The sequence below is a fragment of the Clytia hemisphaerica genome, unplaced genomic scaffold (genome assembly GCF_902728285.1).
Source record: "Clytia hemisphaerica strain Z4C2 unplaced genomic scaffold, Clytia hemisphaerica genome assembly, whole genome shotgun sequence".
NCBI lineage: Eukaryota > Metazoa > Cnidaria > Hydrozoa > Leptothecata > Clytiidae > Clytia > Clytia hemisphaerica.
This window is the reverse complement of record NW_027103359.1, coordinates 753,458-775,713: the sequence shown is the minus strand read 5'-3', so window position 1 is coordinate 775,713 and position 22,256 is coordinate 753,458. Positions and strand designations below refer to the sequence as shown.

The 22,256-nt window shown below is 35.3% G+C and overlaps 1 protein-coding gene across 1 annotated transcript in view; it reads left to right on the top strand.

The window, feature by feature from the left end:
- The window catches only part of LOC136822160 (dynein axonemal heavy chain 10-like), a 130,405-nt gene that overhangs the window by 12,204 nt on the left and 95,945 nt on the right, over positions 1-22,256 (top strand). The window contains exons 10-25 of the mRNA XM_067078404.1: positions 182-298; positions 1,555-1,803; positions 3,620-3,796; positions 11,376-11,601; positions 13,035-13,156; positions 13,764-13,850; positions 14,753-14,866; positions 15,440-15,580; positions 15,811-15,999; positions 16,337-16,497; positions 17,101-17,332; positions 18,210-18,299; positions 18,942-19,106; positions 19,757-19,915; positions 20,592-20,708; positions 21,328-21,430. Coding sequence (XP_066934505.1) covers positions 182-298; positions 1,555-1,803; positions 3,620-3,796; positions 11,376-11,601; positions 13,035-13,156; positions 13,764-13,850; positions 14,753-14,866; positions 15,440-15,580; positions 15,811-15,999; positions 16,337-16,497; positions 17,101-17,332; positions 18,210-18,299; positions 18,942-19,106; positions 19,757-19,915; positions 20,592-20,708; positions 21,328-21,430 — 2,449 coding nt within the window. The remainder of the gene's footprint in view (positions 1-181; positions 299-1,554; positions 1,804-3,619; positions 3,797-11,375; positions 11,602-13,034; positions 13,157-13,763; positions 13,851-14,752; positions 14,867-15,439; positions 15,581-15,810; positions 16,000-16,336; positions 16,498-17,100; positions 17,333-18,209; positions 18,300-18,941; positions 19,107-19,756; positions 19,916-20,591; positions 20,709-21,327; positions 21,431-22,256) is intronic.

Sequence of the window (22,256 nt, the reverse complement as noted above, 5' to 3'; positions counted from 1 at the left end):
AAATGAGAATTTTAATGCGAAAAAGAACCAACAAACTAATAGACATAAAGTGTAAAGAGCCAAGTAGAAACACAAACACCAAAAACCACTCAAAAACTAACAAAAATGTGATGCAATCTGGAGTCCCCGACTTGCGACAGGCGCAGCGACTTTAAACATGTTTTTATATTATCTCCACCAGGTTATGGAAGAATTTCACAACATTTTTGGACCAGAATTGAAGTCAGTTACTGGTGATCCGAAGAGAATCGATGATGTTTTAGCAAGAGTGGAAGCTCTTGTCATCCCTTTCGAAAATGTATGTCATCTTTTATAGTTCTGTCAATAAAACGGTAATTAATAGCCAGGAAATTTACAATTTTCAGACATAAATAGCAAATAGTTCATTTTTATCACCATGTTTTTTTTACTGAAAAAACTTGGAAATGTATTACTTTAAGTGCAGAAAGTTTCGCGGACAGAAAGTTTCGCAACTAGTCAAAAAATCGCGAAATTTAGCAAATTTAAGTTTCGCGAATTATGGTTTTACCGAAATTTCACAGATAGAACTCTCGCGAATTCATATAAAATTTACCTTTTTTGGTTACAAAAACTCATAAACCACGCAAAATTTAGCAAACAGTGCAAAACTGAGTAGGAAAATTTATTTTTCCCGAAAAAAAACATTGGCGTTTTTCAGGTTTAATCTCTTATCTAGCAGAAACTTTTGCGAAGAAGGATCAAAATCGCGAAAAAACGCGAAAGTTTCTGCCCTTATAGTACAAAGAAATTTATTCAGTCACAAGAATACAGCACAAAGTTGATTGCTAAAACTGACTCCCTAGGACAGTAAAACATATCTCTCCTGATACACTTATATGAAGTTTTAGATACTTGAATACGGAATTGAGATTTATTGTAAGATTTGTTACCTAGAGATGTCAAAATTCAGAAATCAAGGGCCAGGTAATAAAAGCGTATTCTGGATCTTTTACTTTGATAATTTGTTTTCAATAAGCTGGATCTTTTTCAATTTACGCAATATTGTACTTGCTTACATATCAGGATATTCTGAATATGCGTAATTCAAGATGACGTCATATTTGTTAACGGAGGCAGCCGCAAAAAAGCCGGATTTTGACCACCGTGTTTCTATTTTTTACTAACAGACAGGGGTCAACCATAACATGGCACAACATGAATCAGATTGATTCTTCTTCATGAATCAGATTGATTCTTCTTGGCACCCATAATAGAATATGAGATAAAATTTCAAAACCTTTTTCCATCATTTTTCAAACATTTTAGGCTGCATTTGACCATTTTGACATTCGTTATGAAAATAATTATGAGCTAAAATTTCAAGACCATTTTCCATCATTTTTCAAACATTTTAGGCTGCATTTGACCCTTTTAACATTTGTTATGAAAATAATTATGAGCTAAAATTTCAAGACCATTTTCCATCATTTTTCAAACATTTTAGGCTGCATTTGACCCTTTTAACATTCGTTATGAAAATAATTATGAGATAAAATTTCAAGACCATTTTCCATCACTTTTCAAACATTTTAGGCTGCTTTTGACCCTTTTAACATTCGTTACGCGAACAATTGGAACGCAGTTATGGATTGGTTCCGTAAGCAAGTGGTCAATATTGATAACGAAGCTAAACACTTCATTGATGATTCTTTCAAAACATTGAGATCAGCTGAAGGTGCTTTCGACATGTTACTCAAATTCAAACACATTCGCTCACGCGAGGCTATCAACAATCAAATGATGAGAAAATTCAATGACATTTTATTACAATTTGGTAAAGAGGTCAGTATACAGTCCGACTCTCTCTCTAATTCGACGTTTCTTCGTAGTATAGAAAGATTCGGATTACGGATCAGTTTTAATAATTCTTTCCAACTACGGGAACTTTTAGTTTCGAATTACAAAAAGATTCGAATGATAGCGATTTGAATTGGAGTAAGTTAACAATGTAGCTTTTCAAATATCATTTAAATTAAATTTTTATATCAGAATAATTTTTCATTTTTAAAAGGTTGAATATTCCCACTTTCAAGTGAGAATTGGTTTTCATCGGTGTCTTTATGTAATGAAAGAGATGATGCTTTTAATTCAATTTGAACAACAGAATCAGAAAGAGCAATGATTTTTAATACGAATTCATGTCTAAAACATGAAATTTGGTCAATTTGTTCCAAAATTAACGAGGTTTTCAAGTTTTGCCTGGAAAAGCTTGTGATGACATCATCACAAAACTTTCAACCTTCATAACTTTTGATAGGAAGATTTTCAAAGCATGTTTTATACCTCAGTTTTCATCAGCTTTTCATGCTCTTTCCGTTGAAACAATGAGATTTTGAATATTTTCAAAAAAATAAATTTTCGCCCAGCCACCTGATGACGTCATCTGGCAGGTGGCCATGTGGCAAAATTTAGTGGTACTGTTTAAAATTAAGTTTTAGACCCTCTAAGGATCATCTGTGCCACATTCCATGCTTTTATAACCATCTAAAGTATTCTTACGCTCTTATGCAGGGCTCGAAATAACGATATTTAGGTGGTCGGACACATTGTCCGATCAAAACTTGATTTGGGTCGGACATGTCCTAAGGCTTTTAAAGTAAAATGGGTCGGACATGTCCGATTGATTTTTATGTGGGGTATATTTCAAGTTTAATACAAGCTTCTGATAGAATTTTTCATTGATCACGAAGAAGCTAAACAAATGCCAATTAATGGTCAGAAGCCCATGATTTTTACTTGAAGCATGCTTTCATTTGTTGAGAAAAAGCATCACACAAAATGAATAGCTAACACTAATGATCGCAACTTTGAGAGTTTTTGTGTGTAAATAAAGAAGTTACTAATTCTATGTAAATTATAATTTCTTTTGGAAATTTCACAACGCATCTGACAATTTTTTTGAAGGCACCGAAAGTAATTGGGTCGGACATGATGTCCGACTAGAATCGATTTGGGTCGGACATTTCAGGAATTGGGTCGGACAATGTCCGATGTCCGACCGTTATTTCGAGCCCTGTAACTTATGTGCTAACAGACCTCACTATGACCCTGTTTGCTGACTTTGATTGTGGGCTAGAAGTTTGAATGCAAGCACAAAACCTAATTTTTCTCGACCAATCTTCCCAATGACTCTGTTTTTTTTGACTAACGCTTGCCGATGTAAAATTTCGGGCATGTAAAGCTGGAGCATTATGTTCGGTATTTTTATAATATCGAGTCTGGTTTTCGAGTAAACTGGACAAGCCTCTATAACTCGAATGTCTCATTAACGTGAACAATTTTTCCGGTTGCATTTAGCACTATCTAATAAACCTTATAAACCTTACTCCATATCTCAAAATTTCCATAACTCGAACAAATTTGTCTTCCCTGTGCATGTTCGAGTTATGGAAACTCAGTTTCGGTACAAGTTTTAGAAAATTCAATTACCTTATCGGCCCTTTTTACGCCGGCCCTTATTGGCGTTATTTTTGGGCTTGTGGCGTAATAAGGGCCGGCGTAAAAAGTGCCGGCGTTGAATTAGGGCCGGCGTAAAAAGGGCCGATAAGGTATTTTTGAAACAATTTCTAATTAGTTCTTTTACCGTATTATCTTTAAGGTTGATCAAGTATACGACATGTTCAAGGAACACGAAAGCGATCCACCCATTTGTAAGAACTATCCACCAGTTGCTGGTGCAATCCTTTGGGAACGTTCTCTCTTCTTCAGAATTAAAGCATCCATATTGAAATTTCAAGTCATGGAAGATATGCTGAACAGCGAGACAGGGAAGTTGGTAAGTCCCTTAGTTTTTAGAGTCTGCTTATCTTAATTTAATTTATAGAAGTGTATTTCTCAGGTCTATTGACCTCTATGAAACAATCTTACATCTTTACAATTTATGGATCTTATCATTCCATTAGTTTGTCAATTCTATTATAGAGTTTTACAGCTACTGGGCCTCTGACCCACTCTTCTTACAATCATGATGTTATTTCCGTCGTAAATTTCTTTAAATAGAGTTTAGTCCTAGGACTACCTCTCACTTTCCATATATGACTCTTGTCTTTTTCTTTCGATGTTTTTTCTTTTGCTTTATGATGCCATTGCTTTATTATCTCGCGTTCTTTCCTTGAAAAATCGTCTGACACTCTGAAATCATCTTTATCTAGTTTTTGGGCTGAAGCAAGTATTCTAATCCTTTCTTCTTCACTCTCGAGAGTAACTTTTAATGGTCTCCATCGTTCATTTGTATACATTTCATCTTTACGAGCACCTATGCGTTCTACCTTGATTATCTTGGACTTCTAGGCAATCTTTTGTTTGTTTTCACGGGATCAAGTGCCAGCTGGCTCAACTATCTAAGAATTGAACGGAACATTGGAAGGAGCGAGGAATCGAACCATGAACCCTAGTTTGAGGTCTTGGCGTTCTTTTTGTTTTTATTTTGTTTGACGGCTTGCACAAATTCTTAACTTGCTTGCCATTTTTTGCGGTTGCAATATTACTTACTTAAGGGCTCTGACCATAGTGAATTTTTAATATTTGCCACTTACAAAATATAAAGTTCTACTTGATGTAGGCCACAAAACTGTGGCATGTTATACATTTTCTGTTAGGCCAATTATCCGTGGGTCTGAAAATTTAAGAATCGCAATGAAAAAATTCGATGAAGAAGAAAATGAAGACTTTTGCGAAGAAGAGTATTACAACTTTGAAGAGCTTATTTTCGGCGAAGAAAAAACATTTTGAATATTTTTTTTGCGGTAGATGGTGTATCTTTTTAACATTATTTTTTCGGAAAATTTTTCTAAAATCTTATTTGCTTCAAAATCTTGAAAATAATGCTTTTTGACCTATTTTCCATTCCAATTTTTCATAGAAAAACAGCCATAACTTTTGATGCATTAATTTAGAAAATTTTTCCGAAAAATTTAAGAGTTCAATTCTTTGCAGACAGTTTAAAAAAAATTTGAAACAAAAAGGTTAATTATCCATTAAAACAAAAAGGTTAATTATCCATTAAAACTTAGCATTTTTTATAAAAGAAGGTAATGCAACATATTATTAACATCTTTTTAAAGTTCATAACGTCATTTTTGCAATTAAATTTTTAATTACTCTTAAGATAGTTAGTTGATTATAAAAAGCAATTTATAAAGGCAATTCTTTGTTAAAAGTGTTAAAGACTCTAAAATATAACTTTTATGTTCAACTACTAAAGTCAATTTTCCAACTATGGTCAGAGCCCTTAATTAGATATATCAGAAATAAAGTATATCAATTCCTTTGCATCGTTACTGAAACTGTATTGCAATAAAAGAACAAAATACTATTGACTATAAAATCATAAGATTTGACAAAATTAATGTTGCGAATCAAAAAATGTAAAGAAAATTGAGGTAATAATTCCAAATGATGATTTTAATGACCTGGGATTTTTAGTTTTCGCCCCAGTTTGAAATTTTAAGATTGTGGCTCAACTTCTTCAATCAAAATGCGAAATGTTAACGCATAGTAGGCGTCTCCACGTTCATTAACATTCCGGTTTACACAGTCCGCATTATTCAGTCCAACTCTGACCAAACCACTTTTGTTGACTTTACAAAGGCCATTCAAAGTGAGTGGAATAAAATCTCTGTTGGGTTCTTCTCTGTGAAGTGCGTGGTCGATTGGAACCGGGGTGCATTCGTTTCCATCAAAAGTGACGAACCAGCGCTTGCAAGTTCCATGCGTGCGAATTGTTGTGGACACTGTGACCAAAAGCTCCGAAGAAGCCACTCTCTTTTGGATACTGCAATCCTAAGAAAAAGAACGTTCAAAATGGATAAGATCAGGGATTTTTTCCAAGCACTTAGAGCTGGGGTCGTTTTAGTAATATGCCTGAAAGGGCATCTGCTCAGCGAAGCTATGCATTGCTAAAGCTGTGACTATCGAAGGCGATTTAAAAGGCCCCCAGAAGTTCCATAGCAAACCCTGGTGGGGGTTCAGAGGGCGAAGCTATAAGAAGTAAGAAGAAAAAATGATAAAAATTTATAAAATTTTACTAGAAAATATTTTTCTATTTTTGATTGAGTATTTTGGATGGTATACGGACATACAAAAAGTAGAAAAATCCCTGAAAATGGTTTGAGACTAGAGTCTATCTCTTAGGATTTGAAGCCATGGTTTCCTAACGTGTGGTTTTCATACAATATCTGACTTGGAAGCTACAAAATATAAAAAAGTCTATGGGGTTTTTGCAAAAAAATGATTTTAAGATTTTTCTTCGAGATTAGATTTCGCGATAATGGTCGGAATCAGCGAAAATCGCAGAATTTAATCCACTTCTCATTACCCTGATCAATCCATCGTTAGTTTGGTCATAATCACTTATTACAGTGCTGGTGAGTCTTTTCCAAGCGCATTGTTTAATATTTCTTATTGCGGTTGCATCTTTTCCATTGATACCATTTTTTCCATTCTTCCCTGGCTTTCCATCTGCGCCATCTTTTCCGGTTAAACCCTGGCTTCCGTTTTTCCCTGGCTTTCCATTAATTCCGTTTTTACCGTCTGTTCCTGGCAATCCATTTACTCCAGCTATATTTATAAAATGGAGATGAATAATTTGATTGAGGTGATTCTGTACTGCTTCGTCTGTTTCAGACAATACTTTTCTTAAGAGTTTTTTACCGGTGAAATTTGGTTTATTCTGTAAGACTCAATAAGATTTACACTGATACTGTTCTAGACTAACCTTGTCCTTTGGGCCCCACAGCGCCAGGGCAACCATCTCTGCCGTCGTGGCCAGGGTGTCCTGGGTGACCGTCTCTTCCGTCACGGACTCCATGGCAAACTCCACCATATCAAGCTCCACCAGTTGAAGGCTTAAAATGAAATACGAAAGTTCAAATTACAAGATTTGTATATTGGAGAGAACTAAAGAGCATAGTCGTCTTGATACTTATATGTACACAACACGTTTCTTCAAGAACGAATGTAATAAAGCTCGAGCAAATACACGTTGTTTTACCAAGCAGCCTCAATGTTTCTTAAGAAATCGGCCTTAATTTTTTTTTTAATGATTCTAAACTTTTTGACATAATCAGTCTATTTTTCATGCAAGAAAAAAAAACATTTGTTTTGATTGGAAGGTTCTTTAAAAAAAAAACGAATTAAAAAAATTTATTCTCTCATTCTCAGCCTCAGCATGTTTCTTAGATGTTCCTTAGTTTTTAGGCATTCTGAGCCTTGTGTTTCTTAAAAATAAAACGTGTATTTTTATTTTTGTACCTTTGAAGCTTGGGAGTAATTGTCTATCATCTCATCTATCGTGAATTCTTGTTCGAATTCGTTCTTATCTGCATTTTCACCAACGATGAATTTATTACAAAAAAGCAATAATAAAACCACGGTCACAGCAATCATTATTCTTGCCATCTTTGTTTGCGATGAAGTCTTCTTTATTGAGTTGTTGTCAAAAGACTGATTCATTTCGGCAAAATAACTCCTATTTAAGCGTGCGTGTTTACAGACAGAAGCTTTGTCACCTACATGTAACGTCGTGACAACCTTCATAACATGACGTTTATATTACATTAGATGAATGTTCAAAATATGTTGTATATTGTCGTGCGCTAACCGTATGAGCTCTATATTAAGACAGCTCTTACGCAAACGTAACCACGGGGATTTAACACACATTAGAATTTTATAAATTTAGTACTTATTTAAACATTTCCATGGGGATTTAGTAAACATTATAATTTCACAAATTTAGTACTTATTTATCTAAACATAACCATGGAGAATTAGCATACATTGAGCTCCTCTAAAAACGTCACTACCTTACCATTTCGAAATGACACGAAACGACCAGCCTTAACACAATGGCTTTTGTTTCGACGCAGCGAAGACAGATTTTAGGGCGTTGAAATATACTGTTCTACCGTTAAGATTATCTTCGATAACCATATTTGGAATTACGTCTATTATAACGTAAGTTTTCGGTTAAATTTATCTCAAAAATACTGACTCGCGACAATATCAACTGGATGTTCTTAGTAATTAGCATTTCCAAAATGGAAATTTTTTTTTTCAATTTTTTTTTCTTCAAATTTCATCCAAAATTTTTCTTTAGAAGAAAATCTATTCAAAAAGTCAATTGTCTTTAATGTTTGCTCAATTCTCAACTTCAGTTGAGCTACAATCTGACAATGTCTGTGTGTCTGTCTGTGTGTCTGTCTGTGTGTCTGTCTGTCTGTCACAAAAACTTTAGGGCAGCCTGGAGACTTTAAAAATGCTTGGATTTGGCTGAAATTTGGCACACTTGTTCCTTGGGTGAATATCTGTGGGAGATTTTTTCATTTTTTAAAAATTTTGATTTTTGGGGCTTGGGGACGAGTTTTTCGCCAAAACGAGGCTTAAACTTTGGGGCAGCCTGGAGACTTCAAATATTGTTTGATTTGGCTGAAATTTTGCACACTTGTTCCTTGGGTGAATATCTGGGGTTTATTTTTTCATTTTTCAAAACTTTTGATTTTTTGGGCCTGGGGACGAGTTTTTCGCCAAAACGAGGCTAAAACCTTTGGGCAGCCTGGAGACTTTAAAAATGCTTGGATTTGGCTTAAATTTGGCACACTTATTCCTTTGATGAATATCTTGGGGTCTACAATTGGGCCTATAAATAACTAAGCTACTGAAATTGAGCCCAGTGCGTTGCGCACGTTCGACTATTCATAAAACAGCATTGTTTAAAAGTACCAATTTTTGAGAAAAATGCGTTAATGCTGGAATTTTCATTTGATTTTTTCCTTATATATTTCGTTGTTTTTTCACACAAAAACATTATTGATAACAATGTCCACAATCAAGCATGATTCAATTGTCAATAAAATTGATGTTTGAAGCCGGAACTTTCTAAAAACCGCCAGAACAGCCGATAATTGCCGGTAAAACGATTTTTCTTGAATTTCCCTAGCTGTACTATATATTCTTTCATTAAATTTGCTTGGATTTTGTAAGTAGTTAGTCGAAATTGTTTACGGTTGAGGTTTGGAAGATGTCGGTTGAAGTTTGAAAGTTGTCGGTTGAAGTTGGAAGGTTGTCGGTTGAAGTTGGAAGGTTGACGGTTGAAGTTTGAAAGTTGTCGTTTGAAGTTTGAAAGTTGTCGGCTGAAGATTGAAATTTGTCGGTTGAAGTTGGAAGTTGTCGGTTGAAGCTGTAAGTTGTCGGTTGAAGTTTGAAAGTTGTCGGCTGAAGTTTGAAAGTTTTCAGCTGAAGTTTGAAAGCTGTCGGTGGGTTCAGTTAGATCTCTTTGCGCCTAAATCTCATTAGTTGTTCAGCTGTTTCTTGTTGTTGCTGTTGTTATTTCTTGTCCAGTTCTAATAGTCGAGATGGCAACTGTTCTTCCAAACTTCTTGAAAACTAAACAGAGTTTGATGGGATTGATTTGAAAAATGTTCTTCGTAGGCTTGAGGGAATATGATTTTCAGTTCATTTTGAATTGTCAAATATCGACATTTTAAACTTTCAATTTCATTAGTCAGAGATTTGATTTCAAATTTAAATCTCTTCTACACGTTTTTTTTATTAGAACCCAGTTTATAAGAACATTTAGGCTGAAATTCGTCGAAAAATTATAAACATCGTAAGAACATGCCCAGCCTCAGTTTGGAAAGAAATGACAAGAAACTACAATTTTTTCCTCTTTTCAAGCAGTTTTAACCGAACTTAGGGATGGATTTTCTAAAATCGAGAGTCAAATATTGTCCAAATTTTACCAATTTTAAGTCTTTATTTTACATGATATTGTCGATTTAGAGTTGTCTGAAAAATTAAGAACTTGTTTAAGAACATTTTTAAGCTGAAAATAAAAATGTTATTATGAAAACGTTTGAAAATTCGTTAAAAAAAAGTCTATTGGCCAAAATTGATATTTTCAATTTTTGCTTGTCGAAGGTTGGAGCTTGGGGTACGCCCAGCCAGCACATTACAGGCAAAATTTTAAAATATTAACTTTGGCTAATAGACTTCTTGAAAAGGATTTTCAGACTTTTTCGTAACAATATTTTATGTTCACTGAAAGATATTCTTTCCAAAAAAGCAAAAATTTTGAATTTAGAAAATTTTTATTTTTCGATGACGTCATCGTTTCATGACGTCATTTTGCCTTATTTCCTTAATATCTCCTGATATATTCATTTTCAGATATAGGTTGTGACCTTTTTCTTTATCAGTTTTTCATGCTCTTTCGAATGGAACAAAAGCTTTTCAATTTTGACGACTTTTTACTTTGGTTGCCATAGTAACCAATGACGTCAGTTTCCATGGCAACGGGTGGTCACACCCGGCCCCACCTCTCAAATTTTGATCTTCTACATTCAAGGAACAATATTCAATCATAAAATCCCTTTGCACAAGCTGCTGCACACGGGAAGCTTTTTCGCGACATAGTGGCCCCTACTACTACTTTTTTCTCCAATTGTTTAACAATGAATTTGGCCAAAAGCAACTGAATGAAGATGTGTGATGATGTGGTTTTGAAGTTTGATATATATAAACAAAAAGCAAAGTGGATAAATATAAACATAGTTGACAAAATTGATAAATAAATAAATAAATAAATTTCTATGCATAAATTATCAAAAATAAACTTGAATTGGGATTTATATTTGCAGAACTCAAAAACTACTGAAAGCAAAGTGGACATGCAATAAAATGAGAGATAAAGTGAACCATCCTATCAAAGGAACTGGCCTAAAATATAAATATCCTAGGAAATCACTACGCTGAAAAATAATGAAAAGACTAGAAAAAATTAAAAAAATAATTTTTTGCAGTCCTGAGAGTCAATTTTGCCCCATGCAACATTAACTAGTCAGTTCTATGCGATAAGTTACTGGCAGTTGAAAATAGGTGTGGCGCTCCACAATCCAGCATTCGAGCTCTTAGCTCTAGGGTGAATAGAAAAAGGGGTAGACTCCCTCAATTTTGGCTCCAACGACAGCCACCAAATAAATATACTTACGGACTGTCGGCAAAAAATGAACCATTTAGACCGTAATAAACAGTCAAAATTCAGAGAGACAAAATTGCTAAAAAAGTGACCCATAGAGAGACATTTTCATAAATTTTCTTCCAATTTTCAAAAGAATTCTCCAATATTTTTGAAAATTTTTCTTACTTTCTTGAATTTTCACTCTTCTTTGACTCGAATTTGTGAAAAACCCGACCTTTTGAGTTACTTTGTAAGGAGAAAAGAGCGACCCGTACCGGTCCGCGTCTACCCAGCACCCGTTTTTGCCCAAGTACCCCCGGGCTTTACAGTAAAAGATTGTTTTGACTTGATTGATTTGACTTTTTCACTTTAATTCTACAATATATCTGCATTTAAGGTAACACGAAAGTACGTTGCTGTAGCACGTATCATGAAAGCTTACGAAGAACAGAAATATACTGTATGGAGAGAACAAGTCAATTCGACATTGATGTCCTACCTTAAGAAGAACTTGTTGACAAGGACATCGACATCTTCAGTAACCGGTCGATCGACACACCCGACAAATGAACCAATCACAGCTGATTCAATATTGCCAAGTGTCAGTACTCAAAAAAGTCAAGGTAAAACTTTCGTATTGATCGATCAAGAAATGAGGGCAACCACATAAATATTCCAATTAAGTTTGTGGAAGTCCTCTTAGACTCACACCTACATCTTTTCTGATGAATCAAGATCCTCAGTTGAGTGTCAATGTCACGACTTTGTTTGCGCGTGCCATAATGATTTTAACCCTTTCCGTGCCGATGTCGGCATATGCCGACATGAGCATTTTTGATTTCCTTGCCATTGTCGGGATTTGCCGACATGCGAAATTTCGACCTATTTGCCGAAAATTTATCATTTTTTACAAGATTTTTCCATTTGATGGTTTGAAATGAAAAAAATGAGTAGTTAAAAACTTTTCTATGTTGAAAAATAACTATTCTACAATGTTCAACTCAAAATTATAGTCCTTGGCTGATACTTCATATATTATTCAGAAAATGAAGTGAAAATCGCTACTTTTTTCCCATGTCGGCATATGCCGACACTGGCAAATAGGTCGAGGGTGTAAAAAAAAATAGGCCGGCAAATAGGTCGAACCTTAAAAAATACGCACGGCAGTTAAAGGGTTAATATCATTGTTATGGTCTGAGTTGGTGCATCTTTTACCTCTAAAGGGCTACTTAGACTACACAATATAATGACGAACAACATTCGACAATATGGTTTGTGGACCGGAATGTACGAAGTACTCTTATTATAAAAATGAATTTTTTTTCTTTAAACAATCCCCCTATATTGTTGGAATATTGGAAATGGAGATGACAATATATTGCGAACATCTTTTCAATATATTGCCGGCACTCAGCAATTATCGTGTAGTGTATGTAGCTCTTAAGACCGTAGGTTTGAAAAGATAGAATAGCATCCATCTAGATTTTTATATAAGATTTTTGCGTCCTAGACCCTTGAGCATTAGAGGATCTGATAATCATGCGATAGCAGGAAATCTTAAAGACATCGTTTTTGAAGATTTATAAAGCAGGCAAATCTTCTGCCGAGAAAGCAGATAATTTCCAGATTTCTGCTTGCGTGCGGTGCAGTCCTTCTTTTTTTTAGAAATCGTATGTCAGTAAATAATAAGCAGATATTCATTAGGTAAAAGTTGGTTATTGAGATTTATTAACCCTCAGTGATGTAATATTCAACGAGGCGAAGACGAGTTGAATATACATCACCGAGGGTTAATAAATCCAATAACCAACGAAAACGTCTATTGAGTATATGTTTTATTATATACCTAGAGGCAAAAACTAAACATAAATTATGTAAATATTCGAACGATTCACATAAAACACTCTCATAATCGAACGTTCGAATGTTTTTTTAATGATTTTCTATAGCAGGAATTATTCAATGGCTGTTTTTGCCTACAGGTATATAATAATAATTAGATTAAATTATAATTAAATTATGTCCTTTTAATCCATTCAAATCTCCCACTTTCTAGCGATGCCAGTCCAATATGTGGTCGATTTCTCAACGAAGCTTTCCGAAGTTATCATGGAATCGAAATATCTCGAACAAACTGGTTATTCCATCCCTGAACTTGCAAGAAATGTTGCTTTACAAGTGCGTAGTTAAATTTATTCTGATATCATCTCTTTCATTCAGTTATTTAAAGTTTGTTTTCCATTGTATATATAAGGCTTCCGTCTCAGCATTATTAAACTTAGCAATTTCCGTCAGCAGAATTTGAATAAATGGAGCATATTATTTATCGTTTTAACTTGAAAGTCAGTCTGAAATGAAAATCCCGCTTTTTGTGCTCTTTATACTTGTAATTCTAAAAAAATGAAAAGAAACTTTAGTCGTGATATTCAAATTGTACTTTGACCTCGTATAAATAGTGAGTAAACTCTGTAACCACCAAGCAACTACGCCGGCTGTACAACTCCTATACTACCTACGACGCTCTATAATTTAATTTCAAGGGGATTTTCATCGAATAGTGGAACGTCAAAATTAGAAAGCGTAGTACCTTATCGGGGAAAACTTCGTCAGGGAAAATTTTCGTTGGGGAAAAATTCGTCACTTGCTGGTAGTTGGTAAACGCATTTAGGCCGGGGAAAATATTCGTCACTTTTCCCCGACGAAGTATTCCCCAATAAGGTATGTATAAACATTACTACTATACAACAAGTATAATAAAATACGGATTATATTTTCCATTTCATAGGAAGACAAGTACGTTCGAAATGTTGACGGTTTGAAAAGAATGTTGAGTCAATATCACAATTGTCTTAATATGTTGAACCCAGCCGAGGTATCTTTCAATCCATCATACTTAAATTTTTTTCTCGTTTCATTCTTTCGTATGAGTAAAATCCATTGACGCCAGAAAGTCCAGATCTTCAGTATTTCTGAATCCGTCCGATTCCTCTTCGTGCGAATCCATGGGGGGGGGGGGGGGGGGTACTAGAGAGTTGTGAGCTGACGGGGGAGGGGGCCGGCCGACTTTCGACCATTGGACCCATACCGGGACTAAAAAGGAGAAAACAAAGAAAAGTGAATATTACGACCCTTATTGGGACAAATTTGACAAATTTCGATCTTTCCGGGGGTAAAAAGTTGAAATTTTCCTATTTCTCCGACCTTTAGCGAGACTTTGGAAATATCCAAAAAAGGTACCCCTAAGGGCAGCACATACCGTACCCTCCATTTGCCTAAGTACCTCCCCCCCCCTCGGGGTGCGTATGGAATAATCATCCTTTATTCTAACTTTTCGCTCTTCAACCCGTCCACGCGAAGGGTTCTCACAGAAAATACTTATTTCCACGATATTGGCCATGCCATGACTTTGGATTTTACTTTAGGAAAAAACCTATACATTTTAAGAAACCCTTAATGGGCTATTCCAGAAAAAATTGGTACCCCCTATGTTGAGGAAATCTTTTTTTAATCTTTTTCCAATTTTTCAGGGCCCCCTTGGATTTTTTCTCCCATTTCTTTGGACCACCCTGGATTTTCGACCTCGTTATACTGACTACCCTGGATTTTCATCCCGATTTTTCTGACCACCCTGGATTTTATCATTCAAAAATCCAGACCACCCTGGATTTTTATTTTCCAGACCACCCTGGACGTCACACCTCCTCAACATAGGAGGTACAGACTATTTCTGGAATAGCCCAATCTTACTACAAAACTAAACACTTTCACTTTCAGTACCAACTTCTTGAGAGTCACATTAAAGACTTGCAACGCGTTTTGAAACCTGGTGAGAAACGGTTGAATTGGAATTCACTTGGTATCAATGATTACATTGTCAAGTGTGAACAGGTCAGTAACGCAGTAGTGCGCGTTTTAATAAGAACAATCTATATAAGAATAGGCTTCAATGACCGAAATTCTAAGAACAAAACATGTTAAAGAACATTTTAAGACTTCGCGAAACACCAAATTTCTCAGTTAATAGCATAGGAATACTCCCAAAATGGTGAAAATAAGAACATTTTTAGGCTTGCAACTCAAAAAGTATAAGAACATATGAAGGGTTCAAAAATTTTGGTTGTTCTTATAAAAAACTTGCAGAGTTTATTGACCTGACAAAGATTTGGAGCACCGAATTCTAAACTGAAAATTTGAGATACTGATTTCCCTGCTTTGATATAGAACTAGTAGTTCCGGCTTCCAAATAAGAAACAGAGTCTTAATAACTTGAACCTCTATATTTCGAAGATCTCCTTAGCCCAAACAAGATTGCTGTTCCCTTTTGGTTAAAAACACCTTTTAAACCTGTCTCAATAACAAGAAACTGTTTAGACGGTGGAAGATGAATAAGGCTTTGTTGACTCTACTCGTTTTAAAAGAACTGATTTAATTTTAAAACTCTTCCTCTCTTCCTTTCTACAGGCAATCAGTAAATTTGAGTCACTGATCAATCAAGTGCAGAAGAATGCCAAAGACATCCAAGGACGGTTAGCCGTCATTGAGAAATGTCGACTCTTTCAACGACCACCTCCCAAAGCTGGCAACATTTTGCCTGAAGCCAAGGTAAGCTAATGTTTTAACTACCTTTATTTGTTGCCTATAATGATGAATTTTGAGGACTAGATAATAAGAACTATGGTTCTAAGCTTTTACGGGCTAATAAAAAATCAATGCAATGACTTTTTACGACGATCCTGGGAATATCTCGCCCAGTTCAAGCGTTGTTGATAAGTGTGTTTTAGTAAGACTTTAAGAAATTTCCATAAATCAACATTTTTCTTTTATTTGCCAAGGAATACTTAGAATTCGTTGGTCGAGTTCGCCTTCACGAGATGGATTCGTTAGCGAGGAAATATCGTGCCATTGGTCCTCTGCTCACCAAAATGGAAGGGATTGTCGTCCATACCAACACTGGCAAATCACCAGCTCTTTGTGAATACTATCAGTACTGGGAGAAGAAGATCTTTGACTCTTTACTCAAGGTATTTACTTACTCTGGTTAACTCTTTTATGAGATCAAACAAATTTGCGATAATTTATCTCGCGAAATCTCACGACGTGACCAGAATAATTTAATCTACATAAATATTTTGATGTTATATCTTTCAAACATGCAGTAAATCTTATATTTTTTGTAACAATTGCTGTTTCGACGTGTAAATATAGCCCAAAAGTATATACCAAAATACAGCATTTCCGGGCCAATTTTTTTTTCAATAAAAAGGCCGTTTTTTACCAAAGTCTAATTAATTTCAGGAGGGCAGCGTTCGGTAATCAGACGCTAAGCAAATTGATTTTTCAACTTGTCTTCTTTAATAGTTTGTATGTAAGAATTTGAGAAGTTTAATCAACCAGATCCAATCAAACCAACCCATGTTTCAAGTGGAAACTGTCTTATCTGCACCAGAGATTGTTTTACTACCAGCTGCCAGTGAATTGTATAAACAACTCCTTCAGATGGTCAGAGACACTGTTGAAAGGTACGTCCCCCAGCTAGCACACAACGTTGTTTCGTGTTCAATTAATGTTGTATGGATTTTATGGGTGAAAAATGGATATTATTTTGTATTGTTTAGTTGAAGGACATCATTAACATATTTCCAACTATTTCTTGCACAGCATCTTTAAACAAAAGCAGCGCTGCGGGAGCACAAATTTTGAGCAATTCTACTGTTTGTATAGAGGCGCGCCTCCTCTCTTTATATATCATAAATTAGAGTACTTCATTGGAACTAATTTTCGCAGGAATTAATTTTCGTGGTTGTAAAAAAATATCCGAAAAATAGCATTTCGCGGGTTTTAATTTTCGTGGTTTTGTCCTTTTTTGGACAAATTTCTTTCATTTCCATAGGGATTTTTCAAATTTTTTGATAAAATTGAAAAAAAATTGTATTTCGTGGGAATTAATTTTCGGGGTTTTTAACTCTCAAAACTTTTCGCGGGCTCAAATTTTCGCGATTTTGACGAAAAACTGCGAAAAACGCTAAAATTAATTCCTGCGAAAATTAGTTCCAATAAGGCATCTTTAAACATAATGAGACTGTGAACTTATACTCTATTTGTCTATGTATTCTTAATTGCAGCACCAAACTATTTATCCGTTGGATGCATGGTACATGTATTGAAACACCACCACAGTACTCCAACAATGAGGACGAACCAATTATCTTCAGTTTCTTCAAAGATCTTTCAGCACATCCTCAAGTCATCGAATTAGTTGTCCAAGTCTCCAAATCTGTGCAAAGTATCCTGGGCGGATTGAACAAGTACCTCAATAAGTGGAAACGCTATCGAAGGCTTTGGAGTCTTGATAAGGTATATTAATCTCTATTTTATTAAAGAATCAAAATTTATTTCATAATCATAGTAAAAGCTTTTCGCCCACGCCATCGTCAGTACAAACACTTCATACTTTATATTCATTACATTGTCATCGATATACGGAAAAGAAAAGTTTTTTTTTAACCAAGAAGTCGTTAACTATAATTTAGATGATAAAGGACGGACTATAATGTATTAACCTGCTTATGTAGCCAACATTGCCAGCTTTCTGATTTATTTGATTCAACAAAATTGTCAGATTAATTGTTTTTGATATGAAGATCTTATATAATCTCAAGTGGTCTTCCAACTCCTTTTTGTTTTTTATGCGATGTCAGCATTCTTTTTAAAGTTCTTTTCTTTAAGAATTGTCTACGGTACAGTTTCCAACATTGTTTTCCTGTTAAAAACATTGACCTTTATATATCCCTGGACCAAGCTAATATCCGCCATCTTTGATTGAAGTTTTTTTTTTGAATTGGTACCCGTAAAGAAGCCATGCAGTATTAAAAATCAACGTCTAACGGCGCTACATCATCAAAAGTTTTCGAGGGAAAGTAGATCTAGCGCTCTCGATGCATTTACACCGCTATTGAGTAGTACCGCCATTAGGGTACCACTTTTCAAAAAACTCCGATCAAAGATTTTGCTTGTCCGGGAATGAGAAACTTGGTCCAGGGTATTAAAAGGCAGTGGTTATAAAAGTTCTTATATGTGATATCAGATTGAATTCTACCATGTTCAATTTTTAAAGTCAGTATTCTCTATTTTTGCTCGAATTATTTATGGAGGGGGGATTCTCGTCTTGATAGGGAGTTCAAAATTGGTCCCTTACAGTACAAATTTGAGTAACTTTGTTTTCTTACTTTAGACCATGTTGATTGAGAAATTTGCATCAAAGAAGCCAAGTTGTGTACAGTACGATGAGAAACTACAATTCTATTCCAATCTCGTCGAAGAGGTTTGCATTTTTTAAGACTCAGACATTCTACCCCCCCCCCCATGGGACAAAAGGTTTTCATTTTCTAATGAGGTTTCAATATTCTACTGAGACTGAATGAAATCTCAGAATGGGCTCTTCCAGAAAATGTCCGTACATGGGGGTGGAGAATTTATTGTCCGGGAAGTAGCGAAAAATCATCAAAATTTGCCTTGTCCGGAGGGTAAATTTGCTCTGTCCGGGGGTAAAACTCGTTGTCCGGGGGCCAGAAGTCACTTTATCCGGGGGGTAAATCACTGAAAATTGTTATATCCTCCACCCCTCATATTCAAACTTTTTCTGGAAAAGCCCAATGAAATTTTGATCCCATATTACAGACACTTGGTCAACTTTTATATGCTTTAGAATAGCCGGTGGATCGGTTTTATGCGTACGAATTTCTGAATCGAGGCTAGTAAAATTCTTATTAAATAGATAATTACATATTAGCTATTGCGTTAGACCGGTGTACGAATAAAAAAACCAAGTCAGTAAATGAAAATTTGTGTCTCCCTTGGCTGGTGAAATTCAACGTCCACCGAGGCCAATATATGATGAGCCTTTTAAGCCTTTCAAGCCTGATGATGTATTACCTCATAGTTTTACGATTTTCCTTCTATATAGATTGGAGGACAGCCAAGAACTAAAGACATTGATTTCATTCATTTGAACTTGGAACCTTTGGTATTGAGCATCCAAACCAACGCTCGAAGCTGGGTTCAATCCATTGGTAACTTCTTGAAAGATGCAGCCAAAGATAATTTATTCGCCTTGAAAGCCAATTTGGAGGTATGTTTTTAATTCTAGTTATTTTGAAACTATTCTTTTTACGTTCCCAGGCGAGTATGTTGAGTTTTTAAGCGAGTTAATTCATCGAATCATTTATCTGTTTTGGTGACTTCTTAAGGGCTCTATAATGGACGAAAAGATAATGGGTACAAGATTGACTGTTCTAAGAAATTCTTTTCAAGCAGCCGTTCTAATATAAAAAGGGGCTAAACACAAATGTTCCCCTCTTTATTGAACTAGAGAAGAAAGACATTTTATTCATAAACAACCGAAACAAGGAAGAGATGCAAATCCTTTCATATCATCCAAAATGATTTGGAATTAAAAAACAATAATTACGTGTCTGGAAAGCTCTGAAAATTTTAACAAAATTTAACAAAAAATTTTTTTTGATAAAAATTCGAAACGAAGGTTTCCACATTAAACACGAATAATAATCTAAACAAAATTTAACCCTGTGAAGTGCAAAAAAAAAAGATGTCAAATTTGACCAAAATATGTTCAAGATAATATTTGGGGGTAAAAGGAAGCGTCAGAACGGGCAACCAAAGAAAAGATGACCACTCTAGCAATGTTCCCACTTTTTCTCGCGGATACACCCCTTTTTATGTATGCTTTTTATTTAATTCTTACCTCTTTTTATCGAACAGAGTCACTCTGAAGACCTCAAACGAGCACCTGACACACTTGAAGATTTGAAATTTGTTTTGAGTAGTATTGCAAAGATACGTGAAATGCAGTTGGAAGTGGAATTAGAAATTTGTGATTTACGCGAACGGTATCGTACATTGGAAATGTATAACATCCAGGTGAATTATTTATTTATGGTCTCTTTTTTGACACCTTCCCCTTGCTCCGGTTATTAGTTCTCCGGTTAGGGGTTGGGCCGACACTTTAAGATAAAGTTAGTTTAATAGTAGACCTTAGGAGTGGAATCGGAAACTGGAAACCGAAAGATGACCGTTTATACTAGGTGTTTCAAAAAAAGTTTGGATTGAGATTGTGAGAAAACTAAAAATGTTTTCACTTTTGGAAAGAGAAAAACTAACTTAAATTTTGAGCTATCATACTTTAAATTTGCTTTCAAGAGTCAAGCTGTATTTTAGAAAGGCAAGGCAGCGTCAGTTGGTGGCCAAAATGACACTTTTTCTAGTGTTTTTCTATTAAAAAGGCTGTGTTTACCAAAATTTTAGTAATTTCAGGAGAGGCAGTGTCTGATAAACGGACGCTTAAAGGGCATCAAAAATGGCCTGAGAGTTATGAAGAAAGTCTAAAAAGTTATCTTTCCTCGAAAAAGCGTGATTTTTGAGGAAAAAAGATGGGATCAAATCTTTTTTCTCTTTCTTTTTTGTGCGAGAAAAGAGCGTTATTTTTCTCTTTTTGTCTCCAATGTGTGCAGTAAAATTTTCTGCCTGCCGTGCTGAAAAAGCATATTGGTCAAAATATGAATTCTAAATCTAATTTTAATTTTGTGTATTTTTTTAGGCGGGAGAAAGTGAACGTGAACTAGCGTCAAATATTTTACAAATATGGGAAGACCTGTCGTACCAAGCCAAAGAAGTTGACGCCAGCCTTGTCTCTGTCAAGAAAACATTTACTGAGGTTTGAACTCATCAATATTTATATTTTGAATGTTGTTTCTCCAAGACTCGCTTTCAAAGAGCTTATATGGTCAAAATAACACGTATTATAAGCTAAGTATAAGATCTCTGCAAAGCGATTGTAATTTTTTTTCTTGACGTACAATTTTCTCAAGTAAGTTGACTAAAGGTGAATTCTTTTTTCGAACATGACACGTTGAAGTGCTTGGCTTTCTTGCTATACTAGAAAATGGAAAAGGTAGGTTTTAAAGATATACCTTATCTGCCCTTTTTACGCCGGCCCTAATTTAACGCAGGCCCTTATTACGCCACGAGCCCAAAAATAACGCCAATAAGGGCCGGGTAAAAAGGGTCGATAAGGCACTTAGAAACGGTAATAGAAAGAAGGCGCTTTTGTGCTGACAAAGCGGAATAGACAAAAGCAGATTAAACAAACGAGTTTCTCAAAATCTGTGCTTGTGTGGTACCGGTAGGGGATGGAAAAATTAGTTCTTTGTTTAAAAATGCTTTGTAAGTAATGGTAAGATAATAGTTAAATGATGTCCTTTAAACAACTTTTTAGCAATTTTAAGGTTCTCCATGTAAAAAGATTTTCAATCTTCATATTTTTTGTGTTTTAGTTAACGCAAACACAGGTAGGAGATTTTTCTTCCCAAATCACATCTTTCCGTCAAGTGTTTGTCAACGAAGGACCAGGATCAGTCGATTCCGATCTAGACAGAGGTAAGATTTTGTTTTCTTCTTTGGCTCAAACTTTTAAAAACATTTAATAAAATTTTCTCTTTACCTGATGAAGGGTAACTGCCAGTTAAAAGGGTTTAACGACTCTCCACCACTGACTTTCATTATCCCTGGACCAAGCTATATCCGCCATCCTTGATCGAAGTTTTTTGAAAGTTTGTACCATTGAGTTTTATAAAGCCCGAAGGGCTAGAGTTCAATCTCTAACCTTTCTCAGGCAAGAAAAAGTGAAGCCTTAAAAATGCGCCGCATTTTTGACGACAGATTGAATCTAGCAATTCCTTTGTTTACGATTGATATTTTTTTCGAAATTTAGCGGTAAATCTAAGTTTCAATCTGTCATTTGTGTAAAAATCAGGCGAGCCGCTCAAGGCCGCGCAACTTTGGTAGGATTTGTTGGCTTCTTCTAGCCCTTCGGGCTTATACTTCATTGGTTTGTACCCGTAAAGAAGCCATTGTAGTGTTTTAAACTTTGCCTACCGACAAACGGCGCTACATCACTAGTGCACAAGTGAAATAAGAATTAGTGCTCTCTCCGCGGGTACCAGCTTCAAAAAAACTCCGATCATAATATTTTGCTTGGCCGGCATTAAGTAACTTGGTGCAGGGATGTATAAAGGTCTGCCCTCCATACTAGAAATTGAAAAACTGTAATAACTACATACAACTAATACGCTGGAAATATATTAAAATATTATGAGTTAATGGATTTGGTGACATCTCAAAGCATTTTCAATAGGAAGTCCCTTCAAAGGAGTGTCTTGTTACCTAAATTTCCAGGGCGGACCTTGGGAAAGTGAAGAGTACC